Below are 19537 nucleotides of genomic sequence, written 5' to 3' on the forward strand. Positions count from 1 at the left end.
TTGAGATTTAAAGATTTAAAGATGTTTAATCTGGCTCTTTTAGCAAAACTAATTCTTTTTTGTAGAATAATTTTGTAGAATGAGGAATCATTACTCCACAAAATGTATAAGGCCAAATAGTTTCCTAGAACAATCTTTTTTGATTCTAAATTGGGCCCAAATCCTTCTTATGCCTGGAGAGTAATATGAGAAGCTATTAAACTACTGAAAAAAGGCTGTATATGAAAAATTGTCAATGGAAAATCAGTAAAGGTGTTTCAAGACCCTTGGATACCTAGATTTACTGCCACTCAACTCATTGATCAAAATATTGTGGAAGAATGAGAAGCATTTGTTGATTCTCTTATTGATGTTAATACTCAATGGTGGAATGTGGAAACAATTAGAGCTCCTTTCCATCCAAATATAGCAGTTGAAAAATTAAAAATCATAATATGCCCCAGCTCAAATGACAAGTGGTATTGGAATCAAGAAAATAATGGGATCTACTCCGTCAAAAGTGCCTATAAACTGCTTCATAATACTTAAAAGCTGAACATAGGAGAAAGCTCGATGGAGGCCAGAAAGAGGAATTTTCGGAAGAGATTATGGCAAAACTCCCCAAAAAAATAAAGATATTTGCATAGAGGGCATGCTGTGATGGTCTTCCAACTTTCCACAATCTGAAAAAGAAAATGTTGCTGTGGAAGAGAATGTTATTTATGTAAAAAATAAACAAAGTATCTTGCACATGCTATATTTTTGTGTAAAGAAATCCGTATGTATTGGAATACTTATCTCCCGATTCTGCAGCAGGTTGAGTAGTGTTTGTCCTTTTGGGATTTGGAAATTTTTTTAAAGGAAGTAGGCTCAATAGCATATGTACATATTTTTCTCAATAGCATGGAGATTTTGGTTCAAAAGGAATAAATTCATTTATGAAAATGTGTATCATGACAAAAAATATGTGATTGAGCATGCTCTATCTTAGCAGAAATCTCACAAAGAGGTACATGTCTTTGTGTATTAGGAGTCAAAACAGATGTGCTGTTGGAAACCTCCTCCATCAGGATACTTAAAGCTGAATATTGATTGTGCCATTTTTTTAGAAAAGCTGGTATGGGTGTTGTTCTTAGAAATGAAAAAGGGAAAGTTATCATTGCCTACTATAGGTTGGAAAATGAGATGACAAATCCAGAATCCGTTGAAGCAGTAGTTATGCTTAGAGGGCTGCAGTTCTGTGTTCAATGGGGAATCTTGAAACTTATGGTCGAAAGTGATTGCTTATTATTGGTTAATAAACTTCATTTATCTAGAGATAATTTTTTTTAGCTCTAGGCCATTTATTAAATGAAATACAGAGATTGTTGAAAAGTTTTCAAGAGTGCAAAGTGCTTCATGTTCATAGAATGGGAAATGAGGTTGCATATAGGGTGACAATATGTGACATGACCTATGAATTCAACACAAACACGATAAGAAATTAGTGTGCTTGAGTTTGATGTTAACGAGTTCGAGTAAAAATAAGTTGACCAATTAAGACACGATTGCTAAACGGGTTGATAATGTTTTAACCCTCTTTGACCCATAAGCAACCCATTTTGATCCTTTAAGGGAGTCAAAATTATGCTTTTAACCTTATACTTAAAAACTAAAAAAAAAAATCCCAATTACTTATATTCCTTTAGAACTTCGTTTTCATAAATCATGTCGTAGCCCCCTCGCACCCATTGCTCTAAGTGCTCTCCCACCTCTCTTGGTCTCCCTCCTTCTTATCTCTCTATCTCACCACTAGTTGCCCACAGCAAGCCTCTCATGGACATCTCCGTCGGTCCCCCTTTCTCTCAAGCCTCTGTCAACAAGCTGTCTCTCATTCTCTCGGTCTCAGTATCTCAGATTCACAAGGCCCCCCCTTCATTGCATCTCCATCTGAATAAGCCTCTGTCTCATGGTTGTGCCCATTATTAAAATTGCAGGTTCACGCTGCCTCCCTCACGGTATCTCAATCTCTCTAAGCCTTTGTCTCACTGTCGTTGCTCTGTCCCTCTCTGCCCCACTAATGGATTCGCCAATGGTAAGTTTTTTAGCCTTTTGGTGATTATATAATATTGCCATTTTAGGTTGAGAATCTGAAATTGTTTAATCATGAATGTAGAGCCCTTTACAGTTTACATAGAGCTATATGCTTGGAAGTCTTCTAATTGATATTAGGGGAGCCCTATTTTCCTTTTTTCCTTTTTTTTGTTTCCTTAGGTTTGCCTGCTAACACTTGTGAATGTGTGAACTGTGAATGATATGAATCATGGAAGAACTGTAATGAAAATTCTAATTGTTCTTTCCTTACTATGCAGAATGAACATATATATATATATATATATATATTTATATGAGTAATATTACATATAGTCACTTTTGTGTACTCTTAGTGTACTCCATTGATGTGATTGACTGCATTAATTTTTTTAATACACAACCAATCATATCAGTTGAGTACACAAAAAAATACATAAAAGTAACTGTACATAGAATTTTTGTATATATATATATATATAAAATCAAGCAGCAACTAGCCTTTTTTTTTTTCTATTCATGTTAAACTCACAAAAAAGATAAATATTATTGTAAAAACTAGTTATATATAAGATAGGTTCTCACATTAATTAATCAATATGCTCTGCTTTTGTTTTTTATATCTAGTTGTTTTGAACTACCATAAACAATGAGAAAGAAATCAATAGGATATGCTTTTGTTTTGAATTGATATTTGTTTTAATCAATAGGATATATTTTTGTTTGTTTGTCTTGGTTTTTCTTTTCCTGTCACGTTTCTTTTGGAATCCTCTACATCCATTAACCATAGCTCCTAAAAAAGATTTATCTACTATAATTGCCTTGTTTTGATTGTTTATCTACTATGGTTGCTTTGTTTTGGCTACATCATATTGCTGGGTTATAGTTGTTGGTTTTCATGTTGGGTTTTTTAAAAATGTATGATGAGTGAGGCAGTTGGTGAAAATGAAGAATTGATTGACTTGAGAGCGTTGGACTTAAGGAGTTCTCAAAATGAGGAAATAAAGTGAAATGAAGGAAACAATCAAATGTGTGGAGTTGTTTTTGGTATATTTCCCAATTCTGAAAAAGATGATGATAAGGTACGAGCCAAGTGAAAGATGTGTGGAGCTACATACTTGGCAGCAAACAAATATGAAATAAAAAATTTGAAGTGTCACATTGAGACATACCCTAGAAGAAGTTCACGAAATATTGGATAGTTAATGTTAGCACAAAATAGTATATTTGTGTCGGTAAGTGCATCTAAATTTGACACTAACAAATATAGAGAAAGCTTGGTAAGCACAATTGTGAAGTATGAATTGATTTGTTGAATATTCAGGTGTGAGATGTTTTTGTACAATTTTTGCGTCCTAATATGCCAATTATATCTAGAAATGCTACTAATGTTGATTTGGTTAATATGTATCATTAAGAAAGAAAAATAGTTAAATGCATGTTGAGTTTGCTCCTGGTAGAATTAATTTGACATTTGACTTGTCTATAACTACTGATGATTATATGTGCATTACAACACATTTTTCATATAAGAATTGGGTTTTACAGATTAGGGTGTTGAACCTTTTTTTTATGATACCACCACATAATAACATATCTTTGTCTGAAAAAATTCTTAATTTGCTATATGAGTAGGGATTTGAAAACAAGATTTTTACTCTAACTTTAGTCAACACTTCTTCTAATAAAGTTTCAGTAAAGATGTTAAGAACTCAATTGAATATTAAGAAAACTCTTATTTGTGGTGGTGAGTTCTTTCATCTTCATTGTTGTGCTCATATTATCAATTTGGTAGTACAAGATAGGTTAAAAGAGATTAATTGTGCTATCTAAAAAGTTCATGAAAGTATAAAGTATGTGAAAGGACCACACGCAAGGAAACAAAATTTTTTATAATCAACCAATCAAATACCTTTGGGTAGTACAAAAGGACTGAGATAGGATGTCCCTACCAGATGGAATTATACATTTTTATGTTTGAAAGTGCTCTTTTCTACGTCATGGGTTTTGCTATTTGAAGTTGACTAATTCAAATTTTAAGCGTTGCCTATCAACATTTGAGTGGGATAAAGTGGAGAAGATTAACACTTTCTTAGGTGTTTTTTATGATGCCACTTATGACTTTTTTGAAACCAAATACCCTTAAGCCAATTTGTAATTTCTAGCAATGTTTATGATTTATTTGACATTAAAGGAATAATGTGAGATTGAAGATGAGTACATGAGGAAAATATCTTCTCAAATGCTTGCTAAGTTTGAGAAATATTGGTTAGAGTTCAATGTGATGTTCGCTATAGTAATTATATTGGATTCTCGATACAAGCTTTAATTTGTTCAATTTTCTTATACGAAGCTTTATGGAAATGGTTCCCTAGAGTATTTGAATATTTGTACTAAATTGATATCTCTTTTCATGGAATATAGTGTTGTCTTGGGTACTACCACAACTTTTGAAAGAAGTTTAAGTAGAATGGAAAGTCAATCCACATCTTTTAATAGAGGGACTAGACTAGTAATGCAGTTAAATTCAAATAATATTTTTTATTTAACGATTTATATTATTATTGTCTTATATCATGTTGCCTTGAAATAATTGGTTTTTTTTTTTTTTTTTTTTTTTAGGAATTTAATTCATTTCAAACTGATGATCTTGTTGCTTATATGCAAAAAAGTCAATTGGAGCTTTATTTGGATGAACCTAGAGCTGTTATAAATACAAACCTTAATATTCTTTCCTTTTGGAAAGGAAATGAATTTCATTATTCTAATCTTGTTTATATGGTTCGTGACATTTTAAGTATTCTTGTTTTTACAATTGCATTTGAATCGACTTATAGTATTGGTGGGCATATCATTGATAAGTTTAGGAGTGCACTAAACCAAACATTGTGAAAGCATTAGTTTGCACAAGAGATTGGTTATATGATGGGGAAGCTAATGCTACTTTTATTTTATCAAATAATTAATTGTAATGTTTTCAATACAATTATTTTATTTGGTTTGCTCTTTCTGATGTCATTTTTTAATAGAAACATAATAAATAAAATTGAATAGGCTAGCTAAAAATGTTATGGAGCGGGATATTAATAAGAGCAAGCAAGACGCTTCAAGTTCTAATATTGTTTTTTTTTTTTTTTTTTTTAAGTGAGAAAGATAAGTTCTAATATTGTTTCGATTTGTGTTTGTTATTATTGGGATTGTAACATTAATATTATTACAATATGTTTATGCTTTTATTATTTAGATTGTAATTTTGGACTTCTGAAGTTATGTTCATATTTGGTATTGTTAGGATTTTACTTTTTTATTTATTGTAATTTTAGACTTATGTAGTTAGTTTTATATTTTTAGGATATATTGTAATTTTAACTTTTATGAAAAATCATATGAATTAACTAGGTCAAATTGATTATTGGGTTACTTCAACTAATTTACATAAACAGATTATAACGAATAGTGTCATGTCAATCCGTAATTTTAATAGGTCATGTTAGGGTTTGAGTTGAACTGTTAAGCTTAATGTGTCATGTTTGAGTTGACTCAAATTATATAATATATATGACTTGACACAATACTAACATAACTCGGTAATACGATTCAAGGCTCTTAAGTGCACCTCACCTAGCTAGATATGCATAAAATGTGGAAGATATTGAAATGTGGTGGGATCAATTCCCAATGTCTTTTTCTCAAACTATTTGACTTGGTAAGAATAATTTTTAATGCTTTTATTTCAATGATATTGATGTTTTCTTATTATAATAATAATAATAATAATAATAATAATAATAATAATAATAAAACGTGGCAGTGAATCCCAAGTTGTAGAATCGTAAAAAGTGAAAACCACAATCCCCTCAATCTAGCACAATCTATGTAAGGAATTTGTTGAGAATATTTGGCAAGCATCATCCACATGGCCAGGTTGATGATTGGGAGACGGGGAGGGTGCAATTTTGCTGCACTGTTCATGAATGCAATTCACTAGTCTCTTTGGTCGAATCACTTGGGTGAACAAAAAAACATTCTTTATCACTCTGTAAATGGTTTAAAGTTTTGAATTTTATTGGTCAAATCCATTAACTTTCAATAAAGGTGGGCCACTTGTTTCGGCTCGACTCGGTTCAACTTTCCGTCCAACTAACCAAACGTCCTTCAAGGGCTGGAAAATTTATGGAAGTTTCTTCAATTCGGCTCCTTTTTTTAAACATATATATATATATATATATAAACATATTATTAGCACACCTCTTTAATTTGAAATCATGATGTGGTCATCACCATCCAAAGCTACGTAACCAAAACATAAGAAAAATAAATGTTAAGGAAAATATAGAGCTGCAAAGTGATGTTGTCATCCACTATAAATTTACTAATTAGAGATGAATCGGACCCTACAACATTTACAAACTCACTTTAAGAAACTTTTTAAAAATAATAATAATAATAATAATTTTAGTGGCCTGCCCCCAGGAGTTAAAGCTACTTCATCTTTTAGAAAGACAGAGACTTCCACAAACCGAGTCAATTAAATTCCACACGTCTACTTTTCAAGTCTTAAAAGTTAAAAATAGTATACGACAGCTATGGAAGCCTTTCCATGTCTAAGACCCAGTCCCAGTAGAATTGTTTTTAACTTGTTGACTTGGGTCTTTCCCTAAAATGTTTTAACCCCTTTCCTTGCCTTGCCTTGCCATGCCAACTACTCTTGGCCTGGTTCTGAGCTTCTATATAAGTACCATGCATCATGCCCCTTTAGCATATACTCAATTTTTCTTTCACCACCTCTCTCATCTATCTCATCACTCCCTTTTGAGTTTAAACTCTCTCCCCTCCCCACTCAACAAGAACAAGCTCCTCTCTTGTTGTGTTGGACACGAAGATCATGGGTCATTTCAAGCATCCATATATCCAAGCTGCAAATATGTTCATCCACTTCTGCAATTCCAACAAAACCATCAGATTCTTACTCTCAATCTCACTCTTATCTGTCATTTTGTCCCACTCTTCATTGCGCCCTTTTCTTCTCGATTCCTTCCATATCCACGTTTCTACTTTTCCCTTGAAACCTTTTAGCTACACCATTGACAAGAACTATGTGTTCCTGCTTTGCAATGGACTCCTAGTTTTTATCGTAAAGAACTCTGGTCTAGTCGGGAATAATTCTTCTTTAGGGGATGATCTTGATGAAGAATGTGTCATGAAGAATGGAGATAGTCGGCCATCAGAGCTCGGACTGTCAGAGAATAAGGCATCGGATGGAAGTAAAAATGCACTACCTGAAGTTGAAGAGGAAGAAGAAAGAGCAAATGGGACTTTGATTGCGCTAGGAGAAGGAGAGAATGGGCTAATTTTGACTACGCACGATGAAGATGAAGAACAAGATAATAGCCTTGTTATCATCAAAGAAGAAGAAGAAGAAGTAAACGGACTCGAGCTTCTGAGTACGGAAGAGTTGAACAAAAGATGTGATGATTTTATCAGAAGGATGAAGGAAGAAATAAAATTCGGAGGCCAGCAACTGATCGTGGTTTGATTTTAGCCATTAAAGCACCCGCACAGTGCTAGTCATGATGCTCAGCATGTCAAAAAGATGCCCGTGACTTTGATTTTTCTGGAGGGTCTAGCTAGCTCTAATATGTAATTGCCTTTTTACGAGTCTCTCTAGATTACGCGTCGAATTTCACGTCTCAATCCTCTTCAATTCCGTCAGGGTGTGTGTGTGTGTGTCTGTACTAACTCTAATTTAGCTCAAAGTGTTTTTTTGGAATGGAAGTTTCAGCAATAAATAATGTAATGATACATTATATAACGATTTCAACATATCTTTTACAATTCTATTTTAGAAATTAAGCATTATAAAATGAATGTATAAATATCCTTTATTTCTAGACTTGAAAGCTAAGGACATGAATCTCTTGGTTTCAACCAACGAATAATGATCGCGCATGGGAACTTAGAGCCAGAACTCCTGCTCTATATATATACGTACATGCTTTTTTTTTTGTCTTTTTGAAAAAGAAGAAATTTGTGATTGTGGTAATTAGAGACAAGAGGAAAATCAAATAGAATCGTAGGTGGGATCGGTGTAATATTACTCTGTTCGGTTTCTTGCCTGTATGTTCTAACTTCTACTTACTAGTCGTAGTCAAGTCTTCGTCTTCGTCTTCGTCTTCCTCTGAATGTTCTATGCATGTGAATGCGATCTTTCTGTTCCCTTGGAAAGAAGATACCAATCAAATACCCGCTTTACTCAAGTCTTGGGTCTCCGGACAAGGACAAGTTGAAAAATCACCGTTCACACACAGACACTGATTGAGAGAGAGAGAGAGAGAGAGAGAGAGAGAGAGATTCGACTGAGTTTAATGCATTTCTTTAAGATTAAGATATGGCAGTAACATTACGAGGAACAGGCAGGAATTTACACCACATTGGCGCAAAGGCATGGGTAGCAAGTTGTCAAATATTTATTACGTGTGAAAGTTCACCACTTTTTGCAGGCACATTGGGACAGCTACCAACCATACTTGTTGAAATCCTATGATCATCTTAAGCGCATGGCGAGATCCATGAAAAGGGTGCGTGTCTCTTTAAGTGCAATCACTTTTTGTTGGGGGTAATTTAATTGGCGGGCAGAGGGTCAAATCAACATCCAACCAAACTTTTAAGATCCCCACCCCTTTGTATTTAAATCTTGAATGGGCTGCAAAACCTTCTCTCTCTCAATTATTGAGATAAAGAGAGACACAAACCCCACCACTTAAACACGCAGGCAGCTTCCTTCACTAACCAATACATCTTACTTATAGTGCCATGTGGTTAAACCAAACATTAGTAAATATTCAAGACAGATTAGGATGGATGAAAAATATGTAAACCATTTGTTCGCCCCGTTTTTGTTTTACAGAATATTCTAAAAATTATTCTGTGGAGTATCGAAATAATGTTCTGAAAGTTGGTAACAAGATATACAGGGATAGCATTCAGAAACATAATCAAGCTGTCCCCTAAGAGTTCAGGAAAAGGGAAAACAACTTCTACGACAAAGCTTGACAGATTCTACGACAATCAGAGACAATGAATTCTTATGAGTGGTGCTTAACGAGACATGTTCGTCTCATGATGGTCTATTCCATTGAACGGTAGGGTACTCAATGATGACACTTCCGTCCATAGAGTTATTTCTTCTTGAAAAATGATTTAACCACGAAGAAATTCTATAAAATAAACCTATAAATTTATATAATTTGATGTGATTGTAAAACTAATTTTATTATAAAATAGACCTAACACATTATATGAAATCATGTCAATTTGTGGGTTTATTTTTTATGAAATCTTTTTTTGGCCGTAGCACAATTTTTATTCTTGAGATTGACAAAAGAAAAATAATACATACAATTACTTTTGTGTACTCCACTAATGTGGACAATTATCTTATATTAAGAAAAATGATGTAGCTAACAATATTAATAAAATACGCAAAGAATATGTAAATGTTGGTTCTACTCTTATTTAATGTTGATTTGAGCTAACTTAGAATCAATAATCTTGTTCAACCAGTTTTTGACTTTGCCCTAATGAAAATGTGCCAAAAATGGTGCTTGTTCGGCTTTGGCTCCATCCAAATTGCTATACTTGCAGTTCTAGGCTTCTAGCCAATTTTGAAGTCCTTGTGCACCTGTCAAACCCCAACGGATATACACAATTTTAAGGGTTTAGAGAGACCACAAAGGAAATCCCTACCGTCTGTCTTGAGAGAAAATAGATCGGTCGAAGTTATTTCGATTGGTCGATTTTTGCACTATTTATGATCAGATCTTGGACCAAAACCTACTCCAACTCAACTATAATGAATCACAACTCAAATTAACAGAGTTTTATTATCAGAATATGCTCATACATCATATTCATAATATGAAGCCTTAGTAACAAGTGATGAACTCAAACGTACAAAGTAACATTACAAACGGGATGGACTTTGAGGCGGAGAAAGAAATATTAAACCAAGAATTATGAAAGGTAAGCCTGCATGAACAAGTTATAACTAGAACATCATTTCCATGTTGGGTAAAAATCTCACGAATGGGGGAAACACCACCTTCACGGTTCACCCTTCTGAAAGAAGTTACTTAAAAATACATTTTTTCATTTTTACAAAAAAAATATCTGTACTTTCCTTGCTCTATTGTCTTTTACTATAAAAAAGATGAGCTTATAAATGTCAGTAACCACTTTTTGGTTCGTTCCACATTATCTACTTTCATCTTCCAACAAAGCTATATCTCTAAACGAATCGGGGCCCAAGTGAAGCACTCATTTTTTACTATTTGCTAAACCAACAAATCTATTCACTGACATTGTTAGGTGCCGTATTCAAAGCAAATTCATCAATAACCGGCATATTTCTAACATGCTCAAGGAGCCCTGTAAGTTCTCCATGAACATAATCAAACCGTTCCTTGGAGATCATTGATTCTGTCAATATAGTTTCAGCAAGAGAATGAAAAGTTTGAGCACAGTCATTACTTCTGATTTGAGCATTTTGATCATCCATAGCCAGTGATGAAGTCTCTGATCGCCAACGAAGCAGAAAAAATTTTTCTGGGAGTTCAAAGTAGTTCTTCAACGTGAGAACTCGGAGAGAATGCCTGCATAGTATTCCAGAATGTTCATATTCCTTGCAGGAACAGTGAATTTGCTCATTTTCTGGCATCCATATAACCAGAAACTCTCCATCCATTTTCCTGTAGTGTCTCACAAGATAAGATCCATTTGTCATTTCTGTTGTTGCATATTGCATGGACAGCACAATTTCATGTTGCAACACATTGAAAGCATAAGGTGTAAGAATACTCCGTGCATGTTCTTCAATAGGCATGCATGTCCTGATATGCATATACTGCATTCCTTCTCTGGTTTTATTTTGAAGGTTGGTAGCAATTCCAACCTGCAAGATTAAAAAATAGAAAAAAAAAAGACTTAAAACAATTTAGTCAAATAGTTTGGGCCCTTTCGCGCAGGGGTGGGGGAGGATTGGGGTTTGAAGAGAAGAAACTAAACATAATCATGAGACCAGCATACCTGCTCGAAGAATGCTTGCAAACACGTCTGTGCATTCAAAATTTTTTTCAAGAAGGAGTCCAGAGATTGTGAAAACTCAGCTGTCAACATGCGAGCCACAAAGTAACTTCGAATGAAGGAAAGTGGCCAGGATGCTCGATATAAAAACAGTAAAGCTATATGCTTATCTGAAACAAGTCCAAACCGAGCAACCAAAAGATTCCATTGATGCTCAAAATCTTCAACACTCTCCAGATGACACAACACATCAAAGTCAGCTTTGAAATCTGCATACTGTGATCCCAGAGGCAAAGCGAACCAGCTGGATAATTTGGACAGAATATGCCATATACATATCACATGTTTAGTATTTGGTAACTCCCTTGCTATCGCATCTCCGAGCCCCGAATCTATATCAGTTAAAATAGTTTGTGGGTGTTGTCCCCCCATAAATCGAACAAAAGTCTGTTGAAAAAGAAAACAATTAAAAGTAAAAACAGATAGATCAAAATTGATCACAAAATTTGCATCCACAAACCTGTAAAGCCCATGTAAATGAACGAGAATTTTCTTCTTGTAGCAAAACACATCCAAAGAAAATTGCCTTGCCATTGTTATCTATACCAAACCACACTCCAAGGAGCAATCCATAGGTGATAGAACGATATGTTGTATCAAAAGTAACCACATCACCAAATACTGAATATGCACGAACAGAGTCAGCATATGACCATGCAATACTTTCAACCTTACCATTTTCATCTGTAGTGCAATCGTATAGAAAGTCTGGATCCCTCTCCATCATGGCCTTGCAGACCTCAACAAGTTCCAGTGTATCATTTTCCCTTTTCTCAGTAAGCAAAGCATCATTTTCTTGTACAGTCTTTTTACAAGTCCGAACAAAATTTCTAACATCCTTCTCTATGAAGGGCAACTGTCCAGGTTGAAGTCCCTTTTCTAATTCCAGCACTTTCACTATCCGGTTCACAGGAAACCCAGCCTTGGAGAGTAAAAGAATGCGTTCTTGATCAGCCTCCTGAATTTTCCGATAAGCAGGAAGCAGGCGAACTTGGTCATCTTCCAACAATTCATGGTTATGAACATTACTAAATTGTGAAACATACCATTGAGTAACACCATCTACAATTTCCTTTGTTAAATACAATTTTGCATCACATCCACATCGTACTGATTTGCGCTCCCTTGGATGCTCCACATTGGCTTTTTTTCTTGGTTGATTAAACCCTGACCGATAACAAACAAAATCTCGCCTATATACCCCTAAATTTTGGCTTTCAGTTGAACGAGCTTTTCGAATTGAAAACCCATTCTTTCGGGCAAAATTGCTATAGTATTCGAAGGCATCATCATCACTTTTGAAAATTTGACCCACGTAAGGAGTAAAGACTGCTTCCAATAATGATGAAGATGGCATTGCTTCACTCTTTACTAGCTGAGAGCTTGCTGAAGTTTGATCATCTCCTTCAAACTTGATATAACACTTCCAATCTCCACATGAACACTGTTGGCGTCGAATCCAGATGTTATTTGATGGCTTCATTGTCATATCATGGAAAAGCCCAAAATTGCTCCAAATCTCTTGTGCTTCTACTTGATTGCTGAAAAAGCATAGAATGTTGGTATATAAAAATTGTTGGGACAGAAGAAAGCAAATAAATTCACTCAAATAAGACTAAATAGAACTATTTTCGTCAATTGAGTTCATTTATTTATATGTTTGCGTCCTTATACTGAAACTAAAACCACAGAAATGATAATAATATGATAATTTTGCTTCCTTTTGTGTTTTTCCTCACTTTTCTAATCGACCATCGAAGATGTCAAGAATTAGAATGTGAACCCTCTAAAATGAACAGGTCAATGCACAAGCAAAAATGTATCATTTCGAGTTAGTGCAAGAATTTGGCTTTGCTCAAGTCCTGCTTGATTCTCTGTACCAGAATATGCAGAACAGGAAAAGAAAAGTCAAAAGTTTTAAAATATTTAAAAGTTGGCCAAAGAAAAAGATCGACTTAAGTAAACCTAGGACATCCATGTTTCTTAAATATGGCAAATATCTCGATACTTTGAAAAAGAACATCTTTTATAAGTAAAAATTGGAGTAAACTTTCATTCCAAAACAAAAGATTCAAAATTTCATAATCTTATATCATCCTCAGTTTCAGAACCAAAATGAACGAGAAGCTAGAATAGAAATGATGGGAGGGGAAAAACGTACTGCTGAAGTGTATACTGTTAAGTTAGGGATATTTGCAAATAGCCAGAAAACTATATAAGTATTTGATTTTCTTCAACAATGTGGTTCCAGTCAAAGCTAACACGGAAATGAAAAATGAAGTGAAACAAACACTAGATACTTTACATCAAATATTAAGTAATGAATAAATGAAGAAAATCTAAATTTCACAAATTCAGTGTGTAGTTTGATATAGAAAAAGATGATATCAAAAGGGCCAATTAAAGAACCTAATTTCAGCTGGGATGCTCAACTACCAGAAATTTCACAGTAAATTTACGTAGGTCTCAGAAAAATGAAACAGACCCAGTTCCAGGCAGTTAACGAAGCTTCAAGCAGAAGGATTAAAAACCCTAAATAAAGCTTCAGATGGTGAAAACTAACAATCGAAAATAATAGAATTGTGTATTAATTTCAAGTATAGCTCATACCCAGTCAACAGAATTGCACAAAAAAGCGCTCAAGTGATTCTAATTTCTCTGGCTTCAACAATGTGGTGCTGCAGAGTACCTGCAAGTACTGATAAATGAAAATTATAAAAAAGAAATCATTGAAAAGAATTGGATGAAAGAATCTAACTTTACTATAAGTAAAACCAAGATTAACTGTGCAAACTGATTAATTATAAAACAATTACGTACCAGAACGAAAATTTCATGAAAAATAATTAAAAAAACCCTAATCAGAACCCTTTTTAGATACTCTGTTTTTGTTTGCGCTTTGGGTTCTTCATCGTCCTCTTCAGCAGTGTTACCAAATTATTAGTATTATTATTTTAATAGTTCCAAGTCAATGGAGGCCCAATTTAAGCAGTCGTCGACAATAGTAAAGGCCCGTGGCTCAATACTTTGTCATGGAGGCCCGATTTAAAGCAGTTGTCTGCAGAAATAAAGGCCCAGGCCCAATACTTTGTCATGAAAGCTCATGGACATATTTGTGGGCCCTGAAATGACGTGGCGACAACTGAAATATGTCGTGGGCTTTTAGTGCTAAAGAGTGAGGAGATCGACTGGACTAGTTCATTCGTCTTATGTTAATGTAACCACACATTCAACGAGATTAATCAATCAAATTAATGAATAAATCAGAAGCTTAAAGAGCCCTATATTTATTCTGAAAGCCTTCCTCAAAATTAACCGAAGATTGACTGATTACGCCAGGCCCATAAAGAACGCTTGCTTTCAGGTTGGGTCCTTTTCCTTTCCCAAGTAAATGAATATTTTTACTCAGAAAGAAAGAATACAACGACACATATAACTTTAAGAGAAATATATTTGTAATGGTAAATTGTACAATCGCCACATAATCTTTTTAAAAAAAGTGAATAAAACATATGACCCATATGAAAAAAATTAATTTTTTAATAATAAATCTCACTCTTTTTCAAAATGATTACGCGGGATTTACGTACTTCATATTTATACGTATAATTTTTTATTTTAATTTTTTTTTATATCGGGGAACCTCTCCAAGGCAGGGCCCTTTGGACCTATCCCTGCAGAGTAAACTCCAGTCCCGTACACCAAATAAAGATATGCCATTTACACAAGAATAAAATATTCCTGAACATCCTAAACAAAAGTACTTAACAAAAACAAAACATACTACTAAAACAGCAGCCAATCAAAAGGCTATTTTGCCCATCCCTTCTGTTCCTATTATTATGGTATCAACAGCCAGCAACATGACAGGACAATAAACCTGTACATCTGGCATGATTTTTGGATGTCTCTCTTCAGAAATTAATTTTATTTGCAATGCACGCATTGTACATGGTGGCAGCAAATCGCAGTGGCTGACTCGTATAAATTGCATCTTTCATGCTTCCATAGCAAAAATGGATCTTCTGATGCCAAACAAATGCACAGTGTAACATTCAGACAATTGAAAGAAATGTGAGATAAATCCATCATTGTTGCTGCACAAAAAACATCAGAACCATTCCTCTTCACTTATTTCATGATCAGTTAAGTTCATGATCTGCCTATGAGAACCAACCAAAGTATAAAACCTTGCCTTGGTACAATGGTATTGAGCCTTCCCAAGCAATACCAGTCTCTGTAGAATTCTGCCAATTTTGCCTTGGTATTCTTAATACTACGGAAAAAATGCTGCCCCGAATGAATGATCATACCTTGAACATCGTCCCCCATTTTAAGTTTCCATAAGCCCATCACCAGTAATCCCCACATGAACACTTACCATCATCAAAATGGTGAAATCGGTTTGAATCCCTTAATACTATTTGCCTACCAACAATCTTTGATATATATTTAAAGGCAGAGTGGCAGTCACCACAAACCCGAAGATTTTTCATTATCCTTATAGGCAGCCTGGATTTGCGAGTGAGAGCAAAAGCAACTGCCAGTTTCTCACTGTGATAGCTTAGGAGTTCTTCCTTGTTCTCCAATTCAAGATCATATAGCGCAAATCTAGTCTCTGGGACATATCCGGCATCTCTCATTTTCTTGTTAAGTTGCTTCAGTTCTTCGTATATCAACTCTTTCTCTGGGTGTGATTTGTCTCCAGCCACAAAAACATGAACACCATCCTTCATGGTTACCCAACTACACCCAGCTTCTTTCTTTACTTCTGCTTTCCTCATCGCCATTCTAGCCTTTGCCACATCTTCCCACTTCCCTCCAGAAGCATACATGTTAGAAAGAAGCACATAGTTAACAGCATTTTGAGGTTCTAACTCTAGAAGCATTTCAGCAGCCCTATGACCTAGCTCTGTGTTACGACCATTAGCTCGGCAACAAGCCCCTAACACCGTCCTCCAAATAAGAGTATTGGGCTTCATTGGCATCTTATTGATGAAGTCTTCTATCTTCTTAAGTTCACCTGCCCGCCCGAGGAGATCTACCATACATGAAAAGTGCTCAACCCGAGGAGCCAAATCATATATTTCACTCATGGATCTGAAATGCTTAAACCCTTCATCCACTAACCCCACATGGCTACAAGCTGATAAGACTCCAACAAAGGTGACATGATCTGGTGGTTGACCATATGACTTCATCTGTGAAAAAAGCTCCAAAGCTTTGTGTCCATGTCCATGGCGTGCATATCCTGATACCATTGAATTCCAAGAATAGACGTTCCTCATGGGCATCAACTCAAAAAATCTTGAAGCGTAATCTATTCTTCCACATTTGGTATACATGTCGACAAGTGCACTGCCAACTACAACATCAGATTCCAAGCAAGCTCTTATTGCACAGGCATGGACTTCCATTCCACGCTCAAGTGTTGCAACAGAAGCACAAGCACTGAGAACGGTAGCAAAGGTGAAACAGTCCAATCTCTGACCCCTCTGCATCATAAACCAGACTAAATCGATGGCCTTGGACAAGAGTTCATTGTGTATATATCCAGAAATCATAGAATTCCAACTTACTTCATCTCTCCTCTCAGACATCCTAGAAAAGATCTTTTCAGATCCATCTATCTCTCCACACTTTCCATAGCAAGCCAAAAGTGCATTCTCAATAGCAACGTCATTTGCAACACAGTTTTTTAGCACCAAACCATGAATCTGATGGCTCAGTTGGAGAAGTGAAAGAGATGACACTGCTGCAAGAATATGTATAAAGCTTACTCTATTAAGACTCCATCCAGCTCGCATCATGTTTATGAAATATTTCACAGCTTCAACAACTGATGCCTCTGAATCAGCAAAAGCCCCAATTACTGAATTCCATGAAACTTGATCATACTCTGGCATCAAGTAGAAAACCTTTTCAGATTCTGCAAGACATCCAGTCTCAGCATACACTGCAAGAAGTGAATTGCAAACTGAAACATCCAAATCAAGTCCTAATTTAGTTCCTTCACAATGTAGTTGATGTCCCAGCATCTTCCACCCCAAGCTTGCACACGAACTCAAAGTACTAATCAATGTGAAATTTGAAGGCATAAGTCCCGTTCTCCTCATTTCACAGAAGCTAATGATGGCATCTTCAAAATGCTCATTCTGGTCAAGACCAGAAATCATAGTATTCCATGAGACTGAATCTTTACAAACCATGAGTTTGAAAACAGAAGAAGCATCCACAATAGCACCACATTTAGCATACATGTTAACAAGCCCATTGCCAATTTCATGCTTGATGTCAATTAATCCAGTTCGGATGACGTACGCATGGACCTCTGTACCCTTTCTTTTGCCATCCTCCAACAGAGTAAATTCAGGAAAAGCACTTAACAAAATAACATATGAATCAAGATTGACATCAACCGAGTTTCTCATCCCCTGGAAAATCTCAGCTGCTTCTTCTCCCCGTTTTTGCCTCACCAAACCAACCATTAAGCCATTCATTGAGACTGCATTCCTCACACTCATCTGCTCAAAAACCTGTTTGGCATAATCATTCAGTCCAAACCTGGAAAGCCCACTTACTAAAGCACTACCGACATACAGATCCCCAAGATATCCAGCCTTCTTAACCCTGGTGAGAACCTGCCTAAGCAAACTCAAACCAGAACCAACTGACGAAGAAGCAGCAGTTATCAAGCTTCCAAAAGTATACTCATTAGGTTTTGAAATGAATCCCATGCCCTGCTGTTGCATTCTAGAGAAGAGCTCAAAAGCAGAAATTGCATCTCCTCTTTGGGAATAGACCGAAATAATGGAATTCCATGATATCAAATTTTTGGTATGTATCTGATCAAAAACACGGCGAGCATCATCAGCAGAATCCTGACAATTCCCATACATTGCGATCAGCGCATTACATACCACCCCATCAAATGCGTACTGAGTTTTTGATATTAATCCATGAATTTGCATCCCAAACTTAACTCCAAAGGGTCTCCACTCCTGGCAAGCTTGAAGAGCACTACCAAAGGCATAGTGATTTGGACAAAATCCCTGAGAAACCATCCCTTTTAAAAGCGCACAAGCCTCATGAGGCACGCCATTCTGGGTGTACCCTGAAATCAAACAAGCCCACGTAACCAAATTCCTTTCGCGCATTTCATCAAACAAGTTACGTGCTGAAACCACGTAACCATTCTTGACATAAATATTAATAAGGGTATTGCACAAAAACAAATCATTAGCAAACCCATTTTTGAAAATGTGCAAATGTAGCCCTTTTGCATCTTCTGAACAACAAGAATCGCGGTATCGACTAACTAGAAATTCACGCGTTTCGGAACCCGAATAGGAAACATGTGATGAGGTGGGCAACCTTGCAAGTTGGGCCTGAGCTTTTTTGTACTGATCAACTAAGTTTTGTAATGGGATTAAAGGAGGCGATGTTCTAAGCTGATTTGTTGGGTTTTGGGGTTTGAGGGAAAAAAGATTGTCTTGTGGTGGAATTGGTGAGACAGTGAATGTAGTAAAAGCAGAGTTTAAATGGTTGGGTAGTCGCCTGCGAGTGCATGAAAGGAACCAGCAAAACATAGTACTGCATAGCTATGACAGCAACGTCTTGGTTCATGCCTGTCGGCGCCTTTTGAGGTTTTCACTCGTTTGGCTTAATTCATGGAAATGAAGATAAGTTGGCTCAGCAATGTCCCTATTTTTGTTTTCATTTTAAACTAAAGATAAATTTTATTAATCGAGTGAAATCGGCGTCGCCGCCAAAAGTATACTGCTGTGTACAATTACATGTTTCTTATTTTTATTAAAATTTTGCTACATATAAACAAAATCGTATACTAATTTACGTATTAATATTGATTCTTTCATACTTAAAATTTAAATTAACAATATTTTAAATAAAATTTACTTTTTGACCAATCACAATAAATTGATACATATATTAGTACATAATTGTACTTGTAATTAGATTTTTCCTTTTTGTTATCTCAGCATTTATCGTCTTAACAGACTTTTTGACAACTCTCAATTAAATTAATTGCATGTTGCTTTGTCACAACTCCTCTCAATGCTACATGCCACTCTTATTCTAAAAGACCCTAATTAATCCATCCGTGTGGTTTTTGAACAGTTTAACTGCTATTATATTAGACCATGCCCTCTTGCGAGTACTCACTGATGATGCCCCCACCATGGGCTTTTCAATGTGCCCTGGGACTGCTGTCATTGGTAAACTATAGATAGCATACATACCTCTAGCTTTCATATTTAGTACACATTTAAGAGCGCGAAGCAATTCAATCATATACACTTCACTAGCATGTCCAGACGCACCAGCT

General features: G+C 35.5%; 3 protein-coding genes across 4 annotated transcripts; 1 reads left to right on the forward strand and 2 right to left on the reverse strand.

Moving 5' to 3' along the window:
- The first annotated feature begins 6752 nt into the window (after nt 1–6752).
- Nucleotides 6753–7889, forward strand: LOC122305490. Its single transcript, XM_043118063.1, has one exon. It carries the CDS (start codon nt 6935–6937, stop codon nt 7583–7585), a length of 651 nt encoding a protein of 216 aa, XP_042973997.1. The 5' UTR covers nt 6753–6934; the 3' UTR covers nt 7586–7889.
- A 2204-nt stretch (nt 7890–10093) lies between these two features.
- LOC122305491 (putative protein FAR1-RELATED SEQUENCE 10) lies at nt 10094–14151 on the reverse strand. 2 transcript variants are annotated; one of them, XM_043118064.1, is made up of 5 exons: nt 14011–14151; nt 13801–13888; nt 11651–12731; nt 11134–11577; nt 10094–10999 (listed from the first exon to the last, which is right to left on the reverse strand). In XM_043118064.1, the coding sequence occupies exons 3-5, from the start codon at nt 12677–12679 to the stop codon at nt 10397–10399; spliced, it is 2076 nt and encodes a 691-aa protein (XP_042973998.1). In that variant the 5' UTR covers nt 12680–12731; nt 13801–13888; nt 14011–14151; the 3' UTR covers nt 10094–10396. The 2 variants fall into 2 exon arrangements, with proteins under 2 accessions (XP_042973998.1, XP_042973999.1); XM_043118065.1 differs by having other exon boundaries at nt 13801–13879; nt 14011–14147.
- Nucleotides 14152–14887: 736 nt separating this feature from the next.
- LOC122305493 (putative pentatricopeptide repeat-containing protein At5g09950) lies at nt 14888–18895 on the reverse strand. Its single transcript, XM_043118066.1, has one exon. The coding sequence runs from the start codon at nt 18777–18779 to the stop codon at nt 15543–15545; it is 3237 nt and encodes a 1078-aa protein (XP_042974000.1). The 5' UTR covers nt 18780–18895; the 3' UTR covers nt 14888–15542.
- Between the last annotated feature and the right edge of the window lie 642 nt (nt 18896–19537).

The sequence above is a fragment of the Carya illinoinensis genome, chromosome 3 (genome assembly GCF_018687715.1).
Source record: "Carya illinoinensis cultivar Pawnee chromosome 3, C.illinoinensisPawnee_v1, whole genome shotgun sequence".
Classification (NCBI taxonomy): Eukaryota; Viridiplantae; Streptophyta; class Magnoliopsida; order Fagales; family Juglandaceae; genus Carya; species Carya illinoinensis.